The 18298-nt window shown below is 44.8% G+C and overlaps 1 protein-coding gene across 1 annotated transcript in view; it reads right to left on the bottom strand.

Moving 5' to 3' along the window:
* Nucleotides 1-395: 395 nt before the first annotated feature.
* LOC130131917 (immunoglobulin mu heavy chain-like) overlaps nt 396-18298 on the bottom strand; it is a 79834-nt gene continuing 61931 nt past the window's right edge. The window contains exons 5-14 of the mRNA XM_056301644.1: nt 16611-16910; nt 7714-8031; nt 6995-7298; nt 6603-6940; nt 6206-6490; nt 5592-5909; nt 4589-4912; nt 3047-3334; nt 850-995; nt 396-481 (exon numbers count right to left, since the gene is read on the bottom strand). Of these exons, the coding sequence (XP_056157619.1) occupies nt 473-481; nt 850-995; nt 3047-3334; nt 4589-4912; nt 5592-5909; nt 6206-6490; nt 6603-6940; nt 6995-7298; nt 7714-8031; nt 16611-16910 (2630 nt within the window). The 3' untranslated portion in view covers nt 396-472. The remainder of the gene's footprint in view (nt 482-849; nt 996-3046; nt 3335-4588; nt 4913-5591; nt 5910-6205; nt 6491-6602; nt 6941-6994; nt 7299-7713; nt 8032-16610; nt 16911-18298) is intronic.

The raw sequence follows: 18298 nt of genomic DNA, 5'->3' as shown, positions 1-18298 counted from the left end.
ATCCCACACACAATTAAGAGTTTCCACTTCATCTAAAATACACACCTTTGTGCAGCGGGAGGAGAGCATGTGTAACACAACCCCGTGCACACACAGGGAGCACGTGGATCTCCACACAGATGGGCTGGGATACACAGGGGCCCTCTGGCTGGGTGGAAGCGGTGCTGACCACTTGGTGTCCACGTCACTAAATCAAGCTGAGTAGTATTGAAAGACAGGTCCGGAGAGACCTGGACTGAGCCGTTGTTGTTCTGGCATAAAGATGTAAACAACCCTCGAGTTGTCAGGCTGTTCTCCACTGAAGCGGGTTCGACTGTACAAGATGGAATTACTGAAATCAGCTTACATGAACAAACATTAAGAGAATGGGTAAACTTTATATATACGTATATATCTGCCCGTTAAAAAGGAAAGAAACAAAAATCCACATTTCCGGCCATAGACAGGAATCCGTTGGATCTGTCTTGGGATGTCATTTAGTCTGAAAGGAAAAATGTAAATGGTCTTTTGTAAGATATGTGCAGAAATTAACTAAAAATAACATTTTTTGAAGTCACACACGCTTCAGATATCATAAGACACCATATCAACATCTTGTTTGTCTTATTCTGATTTCATCTTGGTTCTGGCACAAAACTGAACAGCATGTGTAACTGCTGTGATACCAGAAAGTTCCAGCAGGCTGGAAACACATCAGGATGGGTGCTGTCTTACGTTTTAGACCATAATGAATATGGATAAATAGTTTACCTGCATATAACCAGCATGTATTCATGTTAACAGAGGTAAATCATACCAGTGACACAAAATGCTGCCAAAGCCCTTCAGAGCCGCTGCTCATATGCTCACCTTTATGAGGGTGACTGTCACTCCATAGAGAAGGGAAATGAAGAAGAGCAGGAGGAAAGTGAAGGCCATGTACCAGTCTTCTTCCTCCACATCTTGAATAACAACATCATGCTGGTTCTGGTCAACGTACACATGGTCTAGAAGTTCTGTAACAGTAGATGTTTGCTGAATTAAAGACCATCTTCAATGAAATGACTGCACCACAGACATAAAACCCCTGCCCAGATGTTTCTGAAGGGACATTTTACCCCTTGCAGGGGTAACATGCTCTCACAATGCAAGTCATCTGTCATGCAGCACACTGGTGTATGTACGTAGTCCATGTGTATAAAGTGGACGACATCGCCCGTCAGAGGCCTGGACATTCTGCAGAGCTTGCAGACGGGGTCTCGGTGTGTAGAGGGTCTGGAGTAAAATGCAGAACCCCTGAAACTCTGTGGTCATAAGTGCACCTTTCCATGTGGTCCAAGTGTGTCCTACATCTGAAAAGCGTTCAGCCTACAGTCCACGTGACCGACACTGGGTGCACCCTGATGCTGATACCGCTCCAGAACAGTGTCCAGAGTCACGTGTAGCCGCCATGTTGCTGCCGGTGTTGGAGGAACAATGGCTGCCGAAACGACGGACAAGAAGTGTTTTTAATGTAGGCTATCTTTTTAACACCTGTTATCATCTTAGCACAGCTTATTACACATTTACTACACCTCATTGTTGAATATTTGATGACTAATCAAAAGAATGAGGCTGAGGTAACAAACTCAGCCTTCCGAGCCGTCCCGCTTGCTGCTCCGACCTTCTGCTGATGCGGGGAGGGCTGCAGACTACCACATGCCTCCTCCGATACATGTGGAGTCCCCAGCCGCTTCTTTTCACCTGACAGTGAGGAGTTTCACCAGGGGGACCTAGCACGTGGGAAGATCACACTATTCCCGCCAGTCACCCCCCCCCGAGCAGACCAACCACAGGAGGCGCTAGTGTAGCGACCAGGACACACACCCACATCCAGCTTCCCACCCGCAGACACGGCCAATTGTGTCTGTAGGGACGCCCGACCAAGCCGGAGGTTACACGGGATTCGAACCGGCGAGCCCCGTGTTGGTAGGCAACAGAATAGACCACTACACTACCCAGACGCCTCGTGAGTCAGTAAGTGTGTTAATCTTGAAGTCAGCAGCCCACAGCTTGCCGGTGGCTAAAACAAGTGTTTAGCTGTAGCGTGAGTGACGTGGTGACAACAACACCTCAGTGTGCGACTTTGTTTCACAAGTTCTGCACAGCCTTGGTCCACACTTGCCGTCTTACCACAGACAGGAAAATGCAAGTCAAGTAGGGCCTAGCTTACTAGGAACCCTGGTAACTTAGGTGCGGGTAATGGGACAGGCCCAGTATGGTCACGTGATCATTACAATGATCTGTCCTTGTCCAAGCAGTTGTGTGCTGGTGTGCCGGTGAAGTCCAGAAGCCACTAAGCAGCAGAACAAGAGGCGACGGCAGAAGGAGAAGGCAGCAAGTGACCGCTGCAAGTCCCACTCCTGTCCATGGTGAAGTCCTGTGGTGCAAGATGTGGTGTTGTTACAGTAGTGCTGAGCCCATCGTCCCGTTAGAGAGCTCATTATTTTATACAATACTGAGTTTGTCCTTTATCAGGTCGACTGTGTTAAGTCCACCCAGTCTCTAAGATTTGAAGCCCTTTTTGGAAGCATTTTAAAATTTTATGATTGTTTTTATTGTCTTGTTTACATTTATTATACAACGATATCTTGTAAGAAACTGGTAAAATAAGTAAAAACTTAAATTTAGACAGTTAATCAGAACCAGCACTACTTTCTTCACCCCCGAGGGGACATGGGACAAGTGGCAGTGATTAAATGATTAAATCTATACAGTTAAACAAAGAAGAAAAGAGAGAATCCAGGAAAAAAGAAAACCGGAAATCCCGAAACTGGGAAAAAATAAAACGGAATGGAGAAAAAAGTAAAATGGGTTTTATGAGGCCCTACTACCCCACAGTGCAGAAACCCACATCTCCCCCTTTCAACTCAGAGCAAGAAGAGTTCAAACTACCGTGGCTTACGGCCGCGGGCTACAGGGACCACGTGGCGCCAGTGCACGAGACATCTTTCTGGTCGAGCTTTGATATTTTGTGGGAGAACCGTTTTATCTTCTTGTGTGACGTGTTAATGAGTCGTTTACTTACTTGGTTTGGTGAAATTTAAGGCCAGTGTCAGGGTAACATGTGTCACCCTGCAAGTGTAGACTGCCCCGAGTGGCCAGTCAACAGGGGGCAGGCGGAGTCGGCTCTGGACGCTGAAGTCCCCCTGTGGTCCTCTGTGTGGCTCACTGGTGTTGTAGCTCCACAACTCTGTAGTCTCATCAAGGAACCAGCTGATGTTCACCGGTGCAGGCCTGAAACCATTTGCCAGACACACAAGCTCGCCAGGACCATGGAGGAGGGTGACTGAAGGTGGACTCGGTGTCACTGGAGCTGGGGAACACGTGTCACTTTTATAAATGTTCTTTGAATATAGAGAATTAAGATCAACTATGTATGACACCCATGAGAAAGTATGTTCAGCCCAGTGAAATGAAACCTTCCGGCTGCTCCGGGAACGCCTTTTAAACCTGATGTCTGAGTCAATAAACCTTCACCTGCACCTGCCAGCAAACGGGTGGAAAGGTTCAAGTTGTACATATCCAGTTACGTCCACAATCCCGTCCGTCTGCTCGTCTGCTCGTCCTCATAATGGTGGCCGTAACTTGATATGTACAACTTGAACCTTTTCACCTGTTTGCTGGGAGGTGCAGGTGAAGGTTTGTCGACAGTTGTGTGCATGTCGTTGACATTGATCCACGGCAAATCTTGCAGGCATCGCGGAAAATATGCCACTGTCAATAGCACGCGCCAACAAACAGGAAACTAGTATGACCACTGCAGTAGAAACCGGAATCGGCACTGTGCAGCTGTCCAGGTCGCTGCTCCACCCCCTCTGCCGATCCGGGGAGGGCTGCAGACTACCACATGCCGCCTCCGATACATGTGGAGTCACCAGCCGCTTCATTTCACCTGACAGTGAGGAGTTTCACCAGGGGGAGGTAGCGCGTGGGAGGATCAGCTAATCCCCCCAGTTCCCCCTTCCGCCTTGACAGGCGCCCTGGCCGACCAGAGGAGGCGCTAGTGCAGCGACCAGGACACATACCCACATCCGGCTTCCCACCTACAAACACGGCCCATTGTGTCTATAGGGACGCCCGACCAAGCCGGAGGTAACACGGGGATTCGAACCGGCAATCCCCATGTTGGTAGGCAATGGAATAGACCGCCATGCCACCCGGAGGCCCTGTTATATCTGCGTGTAGTTTGAAGGTACGTTGAACGGTGAGTTTAGCCTAGCTTAGCTCAGATGATGGATATCTACTTGGACCATTCGTAGAATGAAGAGAAATGGTGAATGGCAGGCTAGCGAGTAACAAGTATGAACACTCGGTTTCAGAGAAAGTGTGTTTCCCTTCTTTTAAGAGGATCCCGGTAGACCTGCAGCAGCTGAGCTCAGCGAGGCCAGACTCCCTGTCAACCTACCTTCACCCTGCAAGCACAGCCACACATACACCCACGAGTTGTCTGACTTTGTCTAAGTAGGATACACAATAGAAACCCTGGAAACCCAACTATTCTTTTAGACAACTGTACATTACAAGTGCTAATGCTTCCTTCAACTAAATATTATTATTTGCTGCTTACCAAACACAGGTTGTACTGTGCTTTTGAATAGTTCCTCATATGACTCGTGTTTTACTACACAGGAATATGCAGCTTCCTGGTCCCTCTCGGACCGCCGGGATATGTTCAGTCTGCTGTTCAGTGAGAAGGTGTTGCTGTCTGTGTATTTCCAGACAGGGCTGATAGTATATTGTGATACTGGCAGCCTCAAGCCGTCCTTCTCCCAAAACACTAAGATGCCAGAGGGGGAAAATCCAGTCACAAGGCAAATGAGCGTTTCCATGTTTGAGCCCGGCAGGTCCGTGTCATTCAGCCTTGTTATCTTCACAAATGGCGGCTTAGGATCTTTTGAAAGGAAAAAGGAAGACAACAATGAGCAGAGTATTTTGCTCTTTTCATTTCCATCATTTCATTTATGGGAGCACAAGCGACAGTTTAGATAATGGTGAGGTATTAATGCAGGGTTGATTATTGATGCCACCCGTTTGTCCTGCAATATTAAGGCCCTGGTCACACCAGCATTTACGACAGGGATGTTTCCCGCCAAAACCAACTACTCTGAATGAAACTGTTGCTATCAGTGGATTTGCATCCGGTAGCAAAGTAAATTTCTCGATGACGTCACGTAGAGTTCAGCTTTGAGGAACTCTGACATGCAAATTCACACTGTCAACCAGTAGCAGAACTGCTTGGACTGCGTTGGCATCTGATGGGGCAGTGGCTAGTGAGGATCCAAAATGGAGGAAGCTCCCTTTTTCACTAGCGTTAAATCATCCAGTTTTAACTATTGTGCTCTGCCAGAAGATAAATTACTACACAAGAGAAATGCAGCGTGGTTTGCAGTTGGTTGTGAAGCAAGACTGGATGGTCTCACCATGTTCCATTCATTTCACTGTGCCGAGTGTTTTTTGGTCAGCAAGTTTGTTCCCACAGGAGCACGCAACATTCTTTTGCACTGCCAGTTTCTGGTGTGACCGGGGCCTGAGGCTGCAGGTCAACTGTATGCTTGTGTTGGTAAGGATACCTCTACTTCTGCTTATGTGCGTCTCGTAACCCTGTGTGGAGCATAGGTGCTTCCCCTCACAGGATACTTGTGTATATGTGAGCCAAGCCTTTGCTGATACGTTCAGGAAGCTACGAATGGTCTCCGTCCCATTGTCGTGACTCAGCCGTGGTTCAGTCAATGCCCTCTGAGACTTATTTCCACCAACTTTCCAAGTGATGGAGAAATCTTCAAGATTTTGACCAACCAGAAGACAGGTGAAAGCCAACTGTTCATCCGTCTGCAGTTCCTGGAGAGCTGGACCCTGAATGAAGACACCAGCTTTCCGAGATGATGCTGCTGTTATTGAAAATAAAATAAAAAAAATGTTCCTTGTCAAAGTGAACAAGACTATGATGTACATGTCTGACTGGCATATCATTAAATAAAGACCAAATGATATATAAAATACAGCTCCTTAATACTGGATGACTCATCGTGGAACTCTTATTGATCATGAAAATACATTTAGAAATATTCTGAATGTACAGTTATAAGTGGAATTATAAACACTATATTTTCATATTTACTTCGGGGTAGTGACTGTTATTCTACAGTTAGTGTAGGTTTTTACTTCCCTTTTTGTTTCACTTTACCTGAACAGAAGCCCATTTCATCGCGGACAGTTTTATTTAAAACCTTGTCAGAGACTTCACAAGTAAAGACCACTGCTTTTGTCCACTCGTTTTGAGGCACATTGAGATGACTGATTACTGCCACACGACCGTCTTCACCTAATAAGATGTCTTTAGTTGATGCCGATCTGTCCTGAGACCCAGAAAGCCATTTGATTTGGGGACTGAAACCCCAGCCAATGCACAAGAGTTTCTGTTGTCCTGAGTCTTTACTGGGGACCAGAAGAAGCTCCATTGACAGGTCACCTAAATGGCCCCACACAAAGTCAAGAATTACTATTGAAAGAGTTTGACAAAGAGACATTGGACAACAATAGACTAAACACAACTGACAACAGAAGTTCAGCTGGTCACCTACCAAAAATCCGTCCGGTTGAGTCTGATACCGAGCTGTTGACGAAGCCTTGGTTCACTTTGCAGGTGAACGTGTTGTCTTTTCCCTGGTGGGTTTTTGGAACTGAGAACTGGAGAGTGGTTGAAGTGAGGCCTGTGGCTTTGGAAGGATCAACAAATTGTTTTTCAGATATGTCACTTCCGTTGGCCTGAAAGGTGACGTAGAGGTCGCTAGAGGAGAGTTGTCTGACGTCACACTCCAGCACGGCATCGTCTCCATGAAGCAAGTGTGGCAGAGATCTTCTGATCAGCACCGACGGGGCCCTGTCCGCTGTAAGCCCTTTGAAACAAACACAGGGGTTGCTGCAGAGTTCAGTTGTATCAAATATCACATGAACATCATTTGGTACAGGTGACTTACTTATATCCACCGTCTTTTCAGCTGGAGGGGAGCAGGGGTGTTCAGCCCTACATGTCACGCGACTGTACGTCATCCACTTGTCTGTGGAAACAGTCAGGTTGCTGCTGAAATAGGTCTTGCTGCCGGTCCGGTTCGGCACGGTTCTTGTGGCTGAGATTTCTTCCCCATCGACATGCCAGGTCACCTTGGCATCATAGACAGTCTCAACCACACACGTAGCCGTCACCTCAGGCTTTGCCATCATCACTGTTTTGAAGCTGGGGGTCTCCAGGTGAATGCAAGGAGGGGAGGAAGGGTAAACTGCCAAAAGATCACTTGTTTAGCGAAGTCGTGTTTATCTGACTCCATAACAGCCATATCATATCTTTAAATCTTTATATCCAGTGGCAACATCTCTCATGATTATCGTTCAAATCATTTGCTGGTCAAACGAGTCAAAAATCAAGTTAATTTAACTTGAAAGCATTGATCAAGTCAGACCAAACATCCTGGATGTTACTTCTTGTAACTTCTTATCTTTAACTTCATCAATCAAACATGCATTTGCCAAGCTCAACATCTTCTCTCTGAATGTTTAGACTTTTGTCATCAGTTGTGTTCTGCTGACGCCCCTAAATGTACATTTTAAAGGAGTTGTAGTGTGAAAGGCGTATGTTGAGAGGAGTGATGGAGCAACGACACTGCTGCATCGTCACTGAGAAGTAGCCGCACTTACTTGCACAAATACTGATTGATTTGCTCAACTCGGCGTCGTGGTGTTTGGACTTGCACGTGACATTTGAGCCATTTGTCCAGTTTTTCCGGTCCAACTCAATCTGGCTGCTTAGGCTGAAAGTTTTTCCCTCCTTTTCCACAGCTTGAAACTTCTTTTGGACCGGAACGATGTCGACAGCACGGCTGTCTATTTGCCACTGCACCTCTAGGTCGTCTGGGTAGTAACCGCTGTAGGTGCACACAAGGCTCACTTCTGCAGCCCCAGAGACCCACCTCCAGTCAGGGGACATGGTGACGGTCGGATGGACAACCCGCTGCACTGAGACACAGGAAGTATGTATAAGATAAGCGTTTCTTTTCATCTAGAGTGTTCAACGTGAATGTTTGATGGCTCGGGCCCTTTTTCAGAGCCGCTGGAGATACACATACCTGTTGTGACGTGTGTACATGTCACCAAGTCTACCGTCAGTACTAAGTCTGTTGTCTTGTTACCCAGGCTAGAGGGCGCAGATGTACTGTCACAGTGGCAGGAGCTTAGTTTCGGGTGGAGCTGGATGGCTGTTGCACAAAAGCTAGAGCAGGGCAGGGCTGAGCGAAACAGGCAGGAAGCAGGCGGAAGCGTTGGATAACATGCTGGTACCAAAAAAAGCTCCCGAAAAACAGAAGTGAAAGACTGAACAGAGCAGCGGTGCGTCGCCAACAGCAGGTGTGAAGTTTGGCTCTGCCAGATAGGGAACTAAAGTGTAACTCTAAATATCTCAGAAGTATTTACATGTGGGCTTCTCTCTCTGTTGTGCTGCTTGACTGAGTTCTCTGGCCTGTTTTTACCACCACACCGCAGTAACGGTCCATTTGAATATAGAGCTGGACATGGTCTGGTAAGTCCAGCTGCGGGGGCGGTGCAAAGTAAAATACACATTTCAAAGCAAACAAGCTGCAGTTAAACACGTTTCAAAGGCAGAACCAGCACCAATATGAGAGGCAGATATTAAATTAGATCTGATCATTTAAAAGCCAACAGGACCCCAATGAGAACCTACTCGAAGAAGTAGGAGAGAAAAAGTACCAGTTCCCTAAATCATTTTCTTCAGTTCCACATTTATTATTTTCAATGAGAATACAAAGCCGACATAGTGAATGAGAGAAATGACGGTTGTGAACACTTACATTCTGAACAAATGAGTAGACAAAGAACCAACATGTGAAACATTACTTTTTAAAGCAATCACTCGTCACCTTTTCCACGTTTTCATTTAATCTGGAAAGGAAAAAGAAGAGAAATACTGACTCAGAAACAGAAGAAGAATCACTATGTTGTGTCTCTAGTAATGACATGTGTTGTGTCTCAGCCATCTTTTATAACATCATCCTTCTTCTTTTCCTCACTGCCACAGGACAACAGCTTTGTGTGTTTTCATTCTTGATCGTTTCTCTTTGTTTCATTTAACCTTATTCAAACCCTGTTGTTGTGTGTAGTTGTACTGGATTGTGTTGCATTACCACATCTCCCGGACCACAAGGGAATCGCAGTATAAGTCTCACTCAGAGAGAAAAACATGTTGTGAGGAAACAACAAGTCTCTTCGGTGTCTATGTATACTCGGGGTGTAGACCCCTGCACGGCACTGTTTTCTTAATCCTGCTCCCACTGCATTTATTCCTTCCTTTTTTCTCTTTTGTGATTTCCCCCCTTTTCTCCCCAGTTGTACCCGGCCAATTACCCCTCTCTTCTGAGCCGTCCCGGTCTCTGCCCCCCCCCCCTCTGCTGATGCGGGGAGGGCTGCAGACTACCACATGCCTCCTCTGATACATGTGGAGTCACCAGCCGCTTCTTTTCACCTGACAGTGAGGAGTTTCACCAGGGGGACGTAGCGTGTGGGAGGATCAAGCTATTCCCCCCAGTTCCCCCTCCCCCTGAACAGCCACCCCGACCGACCAGAGGAGGCGCTAGTGCAGCGACCAGGACAGCGCCGTGTGTATAGAGAGAGTCTGGCCATCCTTTGATCTTTGCAACACGCGCTGTGATTGGCTGAGATTGGCCCCTTTGGTCGAGCGGTTAGCGATTCCGCCTCGTGGTGCAGTACAACGCTGGTTCGAATCCCGCAGCGGGCGGAAGATATGCTCGGTTACATTGGTGGCAGCTGTGGTGTCCGGAAGTGTGCAGATCCTCATAAGTCTCTTCAGAGCGCGCGGGAAAAACTAAGCGCGAGGGCGCACTTCCGGGAGAGGGGGACTACTGTAACCTACAAGAAGACTCGACCTCCTGCATCTGTGGTGTTACAGGACTGAGGTTTATTTGCTTTGGTTACATGTTCAGGTGTTCTGCTTGAAAGAGGGAGATGTGATGTGTAGTAACTAGGCTTAGCCTGTGGTGGCGCTGCTGCTGTAACGTACCTGTTGAATGACATGTAACACCACAGAAGAAGGCCTTCAGTAAAAAGACAGTCAAGCTGAATCAGCGTGCTATCCGTCTGAGTTATTGTGTCGCCTCATTGTTAATCTAATTAACAATACGACTCTTTTTATGACTGCTGGGATAGGACCTTGTGATGGACTGGCGGCCTGTCCAGGGTGTCTCCCCGCCTACCGCCCAATGACTGCTGGGATAGGCTCCAGCATCCCCGCCACCCCAGTTGGGACAAGCGGCTTGGAAAATGAATGAATGAAATGGCTTTGGAATATATATCGCAGGAGCAGCCAGACGAGCAAAAGAACAGCGACTTATAGTCCGGGAAATATGCTAAATCCAAGTTGCATGATATACCAATGCCAGATATTGAACTCTAACTTATCAAACCATGCTGTCTCAGAAACTATTTCATCCTTAACGTTTTGTAATGGAGGCTCACTACCTTGATGGCAGTGGTTCCGACGCTATAGAACAGAGTGATGAGGAAGAGGATGATGAAGGTAATGGCTGTTTTCCCGGTGCTATCTTGCTCCGTCTCTGTGGTATGACCCCACTGGTTGTCTGTCAGAAAAATAAATTCTGCATGAAGAGATTAACGTGGTGTTACATTGGCAGTTTTACCTTTGTCCTCCACTGAATTTCAAATAAATTAAGATTTCATACAATAGCCACCATATAGAGACTACACATCCTTACACGACCCAATATTATTACTTGATAGCTGTTCCTGGTGCCCTTTGTACACTCGCAGAAAATATACCCAGAAGCTGTCTTCTCATTCACACTGATTCTGTTGCCTTACAAAGAACATGGTTTATTCTGCAGCTTTAACTAGTGCACATGGTGTAAGGGTTTTGTGTGCTTCTTGTGTGCTTATTCTTTGGACTTGACTGTATTTGAAACTAATACTCAGGCGTGCAAGAGGCAGTGACCAGACTGCCTTACGTCTTTTCATTCCCAGCTCTCCAGTTGTGTATTATGGATTACTAACTGAACAATACGTTTGACCTTAGTCCTAAGTCCACAATACATATTTGTATAATAAAATGGAGATGTTGGCAAAAACAGTGATTCCTGACTTGCTCTAGAAAGACCCTTCTTTACAAAAGAAAAATAAAAAGAAAAGATAATGGCATGCATGTGGCTTGGCTTGTGGAGTACTATTGTGAGTCCTTAAAACACAGTGATGTCTTGGGAGCCCAGGCTAAGTGATTTAGTTCTTGAAAAGATATCTATTTTGACAGGCTAAAACCAACAGAGGTAACACAGGCACATGAGACAAGACAATACAGTACAAATAAATGCACCATAACAACAGAAAACAACAACTAATAAGTTATTATTAGTCATCTAGTCATGTAGTTGTTAAGATTAGTGTCATTTAGGCTTTACTTGTTAGGCTGTTTGGGGGATTTTTCATTTTTATGGTCAGTGATGAGTATCGGACGCTTCATTTTAGAGCATTTAATTTTGCATATAAACATGTCTATGGCCTACTGGTCACTATACTTTAAGCTGCTGGTATGCTGATACCTCCATCTGATGTGTACTTTCTTCAACTTGTATGTTAACTAAACATATGGCATTGCAAAAATGTTGAAATGAGGATACAAACTGAATTGAACATACATCAAAACAGTCCTGAAGTAAATCTTTTTTATTTTGATTTTAGTTCTGCATTTAAAGACAAACAGCATGTCATATCACAGGCAACAAACAAAACACACACATAGCAAAACACACATGGACACAACATCACATCTACTCGGCCTTGCAAATTTGAGGGATGTTAAGGCTGACGTTAACCAGGTTGGGTTTTTCATTGGTGTTTTGTACAAAGGACCTAATAATGACTCCTGTTGTTTTCATCATAGACTCGTGGTAGACAACGCAGCTGAACACCTTGTCATTTTTCTTCCAAAGGTCCAAGCTCAACGTAAGCTCACTATATACAGAGTAGAATCCGCTGTTTTCTAAAAGATTTGTGGTATTGAATGTATAGGTAGCTGGATCTGCTGCCACATCATCAACAAGCCAAGACACTACAAGCTCCTTGGGGTAGAAATCTTTCACATAGCAAGTCAGGATCACCACGTCATTACTAGTTTGTTCTACTGGACTCAGCAGAAAAACAGATGGCCGCTTAATCGTTTCTCCTGCAAGCATGAGAGAACAATCACAACTTAGTGCCAGAACTGAGAATGCTTCACACAAACATATATATGTGTGTGTGTGTGTGTATATAAATAATCCAGTGATTCAAGTAAATTCTTTATGAGACAGACAGCACAAGCCTGTTTCCTGCCATAAGCAATCATATTTTATAGATATGTTAACATATTTGACATTTAATATTAAAATATATTATATGTAAAACATGCACTAAATGACAGCACAATACATTGTTAGTCTTTCATGTACTGTAACCAAAAACATTCTCACCTTTGTCCCTTTGAAAACGCTCCCTTACAGCTTTAATTAAGTCGTTGTGTTCAACAACACAATAATATTCCATCCCCTCGCTCCACTCCTCAAACAGGACATCCACTTCAATTCTGTAGAGGTTGTGGGGTCCTCGGCTGCTCTTATGACTGTCCTTGTTTAAAGGTTTCCCATCTTTGTCCTGCCACTCAACAGACTCAACGGATCCTTGTTTTTCCAGCACTTCACACACAAGTTTAGCTTTTTTGTTCAGAAACAGGTCTTCCAAACTGAGGGGCAAGATCTCAATGTCAACATATACACATGGGTCAGTACATGTGGTGGAACCTGTAGAGAGAGGAGTGGTTAAGCAAGACTGAACTGTTACAGCTGGGAAATCATTAGAATTGCAATTATGATCATTTCTGCTTTCCATAGGTTTACTCACCCGGTGTGGTATTATAGTCCACAGATTTGTTGACATTTTCTTCTTTTTGCTTAAACACACATGTAATCTTGGCTTCCGATTCCGTCCAAGCACTTTTATCAACCTGGAGATAGTTTACGACACTGTACAAAGTCCCATTCTCATTACGTTTGGGCTCAAAGGAGGTCTGGATCTCAGAGATTTTGTCACGGATTTCCTCATCGTCTCTGAGCCATTTGATTTCATGAGCATTTGGTGAAAAATCAGTGGCAAAGCAGGAGAAGGAAGCTGATCTCTCATTCTTCATCTCAGGAGAGATCAACACGTTAAGAGTTGGCAACTGATGAAACTCGACTGAAAAACAAACATACACAGATATATGTATGCAGAAGCAGAGAATGATATATATGCAGAAGCTAAGGGCAATAAATGTGCTAAAGTGGAGGGTAAGAGACTAAAACTATATTCATTAACTTTTTATGCCGTGTTAGTAAGAGCTTAAACTGGTCACCCCCCCCCCCAACATGTTTGGTTGTCACTAGAGTGTAAATGTGGATTTTTTTAAAATTTACAACATATACAAAATCAATAAGGGGGCGGGGCTTCAGTACATGCTTCTGCATATCCATTGACTGTACATACAAGCTAACACTGACAGAGTCCCACACAGCTGGAAACCTGCCCTTGACTAAACAGTCGGCCTGCAACAACAACCTCATCACCATCCTAACAGCCTTTCCCATATTCTCTGAGAGCTTCGCTGCCCAACATTGTGCACAATCTGCTCTCTTTGTCCTCTCAGTGTCCCTCATTCAGTTAACACTAAGAGGCTCAACTTCCTCTGAAACTACAACAGACAAACCAAATAGAAACCACAACTAAATGCACATCTGTGAGGAGGAAAAAAAACAAGTAACTCAAATTCAGCCTAACAACTAACTGTACCACATGCTTTTACATTATTGTGTGGTGCATTTCAACTGGACTACTTTAGCCTGCTGGAGAACTGGCTTGCCAAGCGGCTCCAAATACTTTCTTGACTTAAATCACACACTCCCCCAGTAAACATGGCTTTACTTTTTAAGCAATGCGATGCAACTTACGTACTTATTTGTTTTTACGATTTGCAAGTTTGATACCAACTGACTGACTTCTTGTGGTAGACCTGTTAAATATTCAGCATTTTGTGGTGTATTTGAGTTGCGCGTGCCATGAACACGCTTGTCGAATTATGACCAGAAAGTCCATCAGTTAGCCTGATAATCCCCTTTTGAATGGGGTCAAGCAGGGGGCAGGTAACACACATAACACAACTCCAATTCACAAATGATCTCTGCAATTATAAGAAATTACTGGGCCTCCCCAAAAATTAAAAGCCCCATGTGAACAGAATATAAATGAGCGGGTAAATAAGTATTTAGGTTAAGCCCGCTTGTTGTTGACATTCGATAGCTATCTTCTGCCTATTAACATTTCTTAAAGAGGGAGTTTGACACTTGTTGATGTATGTGTTGTACATTCGTTGTACGTGTTGGTGTAAACGCGAGTCTGGAACGGCTGCACTGACCCCCCCACGACTTGTAATATTATTAAACCTGCAATATTACTCTCCTCTAATACTGCGGTAAGAAGATTTCCATGCCATGGCAGCTGTACTAAACAGGATTTTGAACAGTGATTGTTGGTGAAACAAAGTGCAGGAAGACAACAATAAGAAAACCAAAGGATTATGCAAGTAGATGGAAGGAAGCAGACATATTACTACACGGTGCATATGTTAAGTGCAGATGGCCTACGTTAGGATGGAAAGAGAGGAAAAAATACGAGCCAGTATCTCAGTTTGCATGGGCAAGCTTAAGCCTTTCCTTTCCAGCAATGTTCAGCTTGCCACAACCTGCCACTGTCGTAGTACAACTTGCCGCAACCTGCCACCGACGCAGTACAACTTGCTGCAACTTGTCACTGTTGCAGTACAACTTGCTACTGATACAGTACAACTTGCTGCAACCTGCCACTGTCGCAGTACAACTTGCTACTGATACAGTACAACTTGCTGCAACTTGCCGCTGTCGCAGTACAACTTGCTGCAACTTGCCGCTGTCGCAGTACAACTTGCTGCAACTTGTCACTGTCGCAGGACAACTTGCCACTGATGCAGTACAACTTGCTGCAACCTGCCACCGACGCAGTACAACTTGCTGCAACTTGTCACTGTCGCAGTGCAACTTGCCATTGTCACAATACAACTTGCCGCAACCTGCCACTGACGCAGTACAGCTTGCCGCAACCTGCCACTGTCGCAGTACAACTTGCCGCAACCTGTCACTGTCGCAGTACAACTTGCCGCACCCGGCTACCGATGTAGTACAACTTGCCGCAACCTGCCACTGACACAGTACAACTTGCCGCAACCCCGCCACTGATGTAGTACAACTCGCCGCAACCTGCCACCGACGCAACATAACTTGCCGCAACCTGCCACTGACGCAGTACAACTTGCTGCAACCTGCCACTGACGCAGTACAACTTGCCGCAACCTGCTACTGTTGCAGTACAACTTGCCGCAACCTGCTACTGTTGCAGTACAACTTGCCGCAACCTGCCACCGATGTAGTACAACTTGCCGCAACCTGCCACCGACGCAGTACAACTTGCCGCAACCCGCCACCGACGCAGTACAACTTGCCGCAACCTGCCACCGACGCAGTACAACTTGCCGCAACCTGCCACTGACGCAGTACAACTTGCCGCAACCTGCCACTGACGCAGTACAACTTGCCGCAACCTGCCACTGACGCAGTACAACGTGCCGCAAACTGCCACTGACGCAGTACAACTTGCCGCAAGCTGCCACTGACGCAGTACAACTTGCCGCAACCTGCCACTGACGCAGTACAACTTGCCGCAACCTGCCACTGACGCAGTACAACTTGCCGCAACCTGCCACTGACGCAGTACAACGTGCCGCAAACTGCCACTGACGCAGTACAACTTGCCGCAAGCTGCCACGGACGCAGTAAAACTTGCCGCAAGCTGCCACTGACGCAGTAAAACTTGCCGCAAGCTGCCACTGACGCAGTAAAACTTGCCGCAAGCTGCCACTGACGCAGTACAACTTGCCGCAAGCTGCCACTGACGCAGTACAACTTGCTGCAACCTGCCACTGACGCAGTACAACTTGAATAACATGGAATTACAACTATCATGAGGTTCTTTGTGTTTCCTTTGTTCCTGTTCCAATCTTTCTTACAACAACATAGCTTTGTAACTTTGCAGATATTTCTAAGACACCTAAATCAGTTATTGATTTCAATACTGAACCTTGTTTTTACTTTGGTCACTTAAAAAAACAACTGGATGACATAAGATATTCTGTTTGTTACATTTTTTTCTTATATTTTGTCAAATCCAATATATTTATGAATTTTTTCTGCACATACACTTTTGCATTAGAAATCATTTCTGTTTAGAAACATAGAAGACAATTAAACATTTCTGTAAGGAAAAGATAATTGTAAAAAATACTTAACAGAAATTTCTTCATTATACGCGAAGTACTGATCTAATAAATGTAATTTAAACCAACTCACATGTTGGATTAAAAAAGTGTTTGAGTTTTTCATCATCTACAAGTAACTCACCTTTCTTCTGAAGGCGGCATTGTTTTTGTCCTGCTGAATGCTCAACAACACAGTTGACAACTTTCCTGGCGTCCCAGTAGTCTCGCTGCACGCGGACCCGACTGACTCCAAAGTAAGCCCTGTTTTTCTCAACAGCGGGGTACTGAAGTACATCAGGCAGGGCAACTCCCTCGGCGTTGGTGCATCTGAAGCCCAGTGAGGCGGGTGTAAAGTCGGTGGCGAGGCAGCCGAGAGTCACGGTGTCTCCGGTCTCGGGGCCACATTGCTCCAGAGGAAACACAGTAGGGGCCTTTGGTGTGGCTGACAGAGGAGAGACAAACCGTCCTTACAACAGCAATACACACATTACATGTCTCTCTTACTGACAAGTCCTCCTGCAGGAAGTCACACACATTCTGGTGTTGCTCGACTAGAACAGGGGCACAACAACCTCCCTGTGATAACAAAGGTCGTGTTAGTTTCACACCAGTAAGCAGTATATTGAAAGTAATATTTTTTACCATTTATGTACTCAACAAAGTCCCCTGAACATTCCTCAAGCTACATAAAAAGTGTTGGTTAACTCAGGCTTTGGAAAACCAGAGAGGAATCTGTGACACTGTCAAATATTGGCTTAGGCATTGCTGTAGCTTATACTGCACATCACACAACCCATTTTAATTTCCACATTTTACACGGCTGAAACACTGCATTCTGCTTTTTAAACTGAAGTTTGCCCTGGATAAGCTCGGCTTTGGTGAAGGCTGTCTGGTAGCAAATACACAGAAAATACCTTTTGCTTTGATTTTACCAGCAATTAGATATAAAAGCGGAATATTTATCACTGCAAAACGCTTGCTAGAATATATTTAAAAAGAACTGTGAAAAATTGAACATTTATATGAGAAATGACACTGACTAAATTAATATCTAATTAAAATATTTGTTTGAATATTGAAATATTTCCAGACAACTATTTACTGTTATTTTTCATTATTATTTCTATCTGTTTGTATATTTTACTGTTCTGTTCATATCTTTTTAAAAACTTAATTGAAAAAAAAAAGAAAAACGCTTGCTAGTTCGTACTTTCCTAAGTAAGCTATTCTATAACGATAATAGTGATAATAATGACAGCACTGTGCTGCGTATCTTTACACTTAATTAACATTTTAAACACATTACGTTGCAACGGCAGAAATCTGGACCTGACATTTGCCAACTCAACACAACCAAACTGCCTCTGGCCGCTCAAACACAAAGTAGAGAAATCTAAATCCTGAGCAAATAATCAGTGTGGGTTTCAAACTGTGCATGATGTTAAAAGTCTTACCTGATGAAACGGTTACTAGTGAGTAGTTAACACCCAGCTATCATCATTACACAATTCATTTCACACGGCCAACCAGAACTACCGTTACCGGCATTATCACTACCTAGTATCCACATCGGTAGTGCCGTGGACCGGCAACTGTAACAGCACAGAACATTTTGCAACTGCTGATAAATGAGATTGTAAATGAGCAGTAAAACTACTGTTTTACAGTAGCAACATGTGACCGCCAGATTATATAGGTGCAGTCGTTTCATTTCATCTCTGCTTAATCCCAACAGAAAAACACCACAAATTCCAAACTTGCTTCTACCCTAAAATGTGTTATGTTGAAGAAATGAAGACGTGTGTGTGTTATCAGAAATAAGAGTTTCTC

This window comes from Lampris incognitus, assembly GCF_029633865.1.
Source record: "Lampris incognitus isolate fLamInc1 chromosome 5 unlocalized genomic scaffold, fLamInc1.hap2 SUPER_5_unloc_1, whole genome shotgun sequence".
NCBI classification, from domain to species: Eukaryota; Metazoa; Chordata; class Actinopteri; order Lampriformes; family Lampridae; genus Lampris; species Lampris incognitus.
This window is presented reverse-complemented; position numbering and strand designations above follow the sequence as displayed.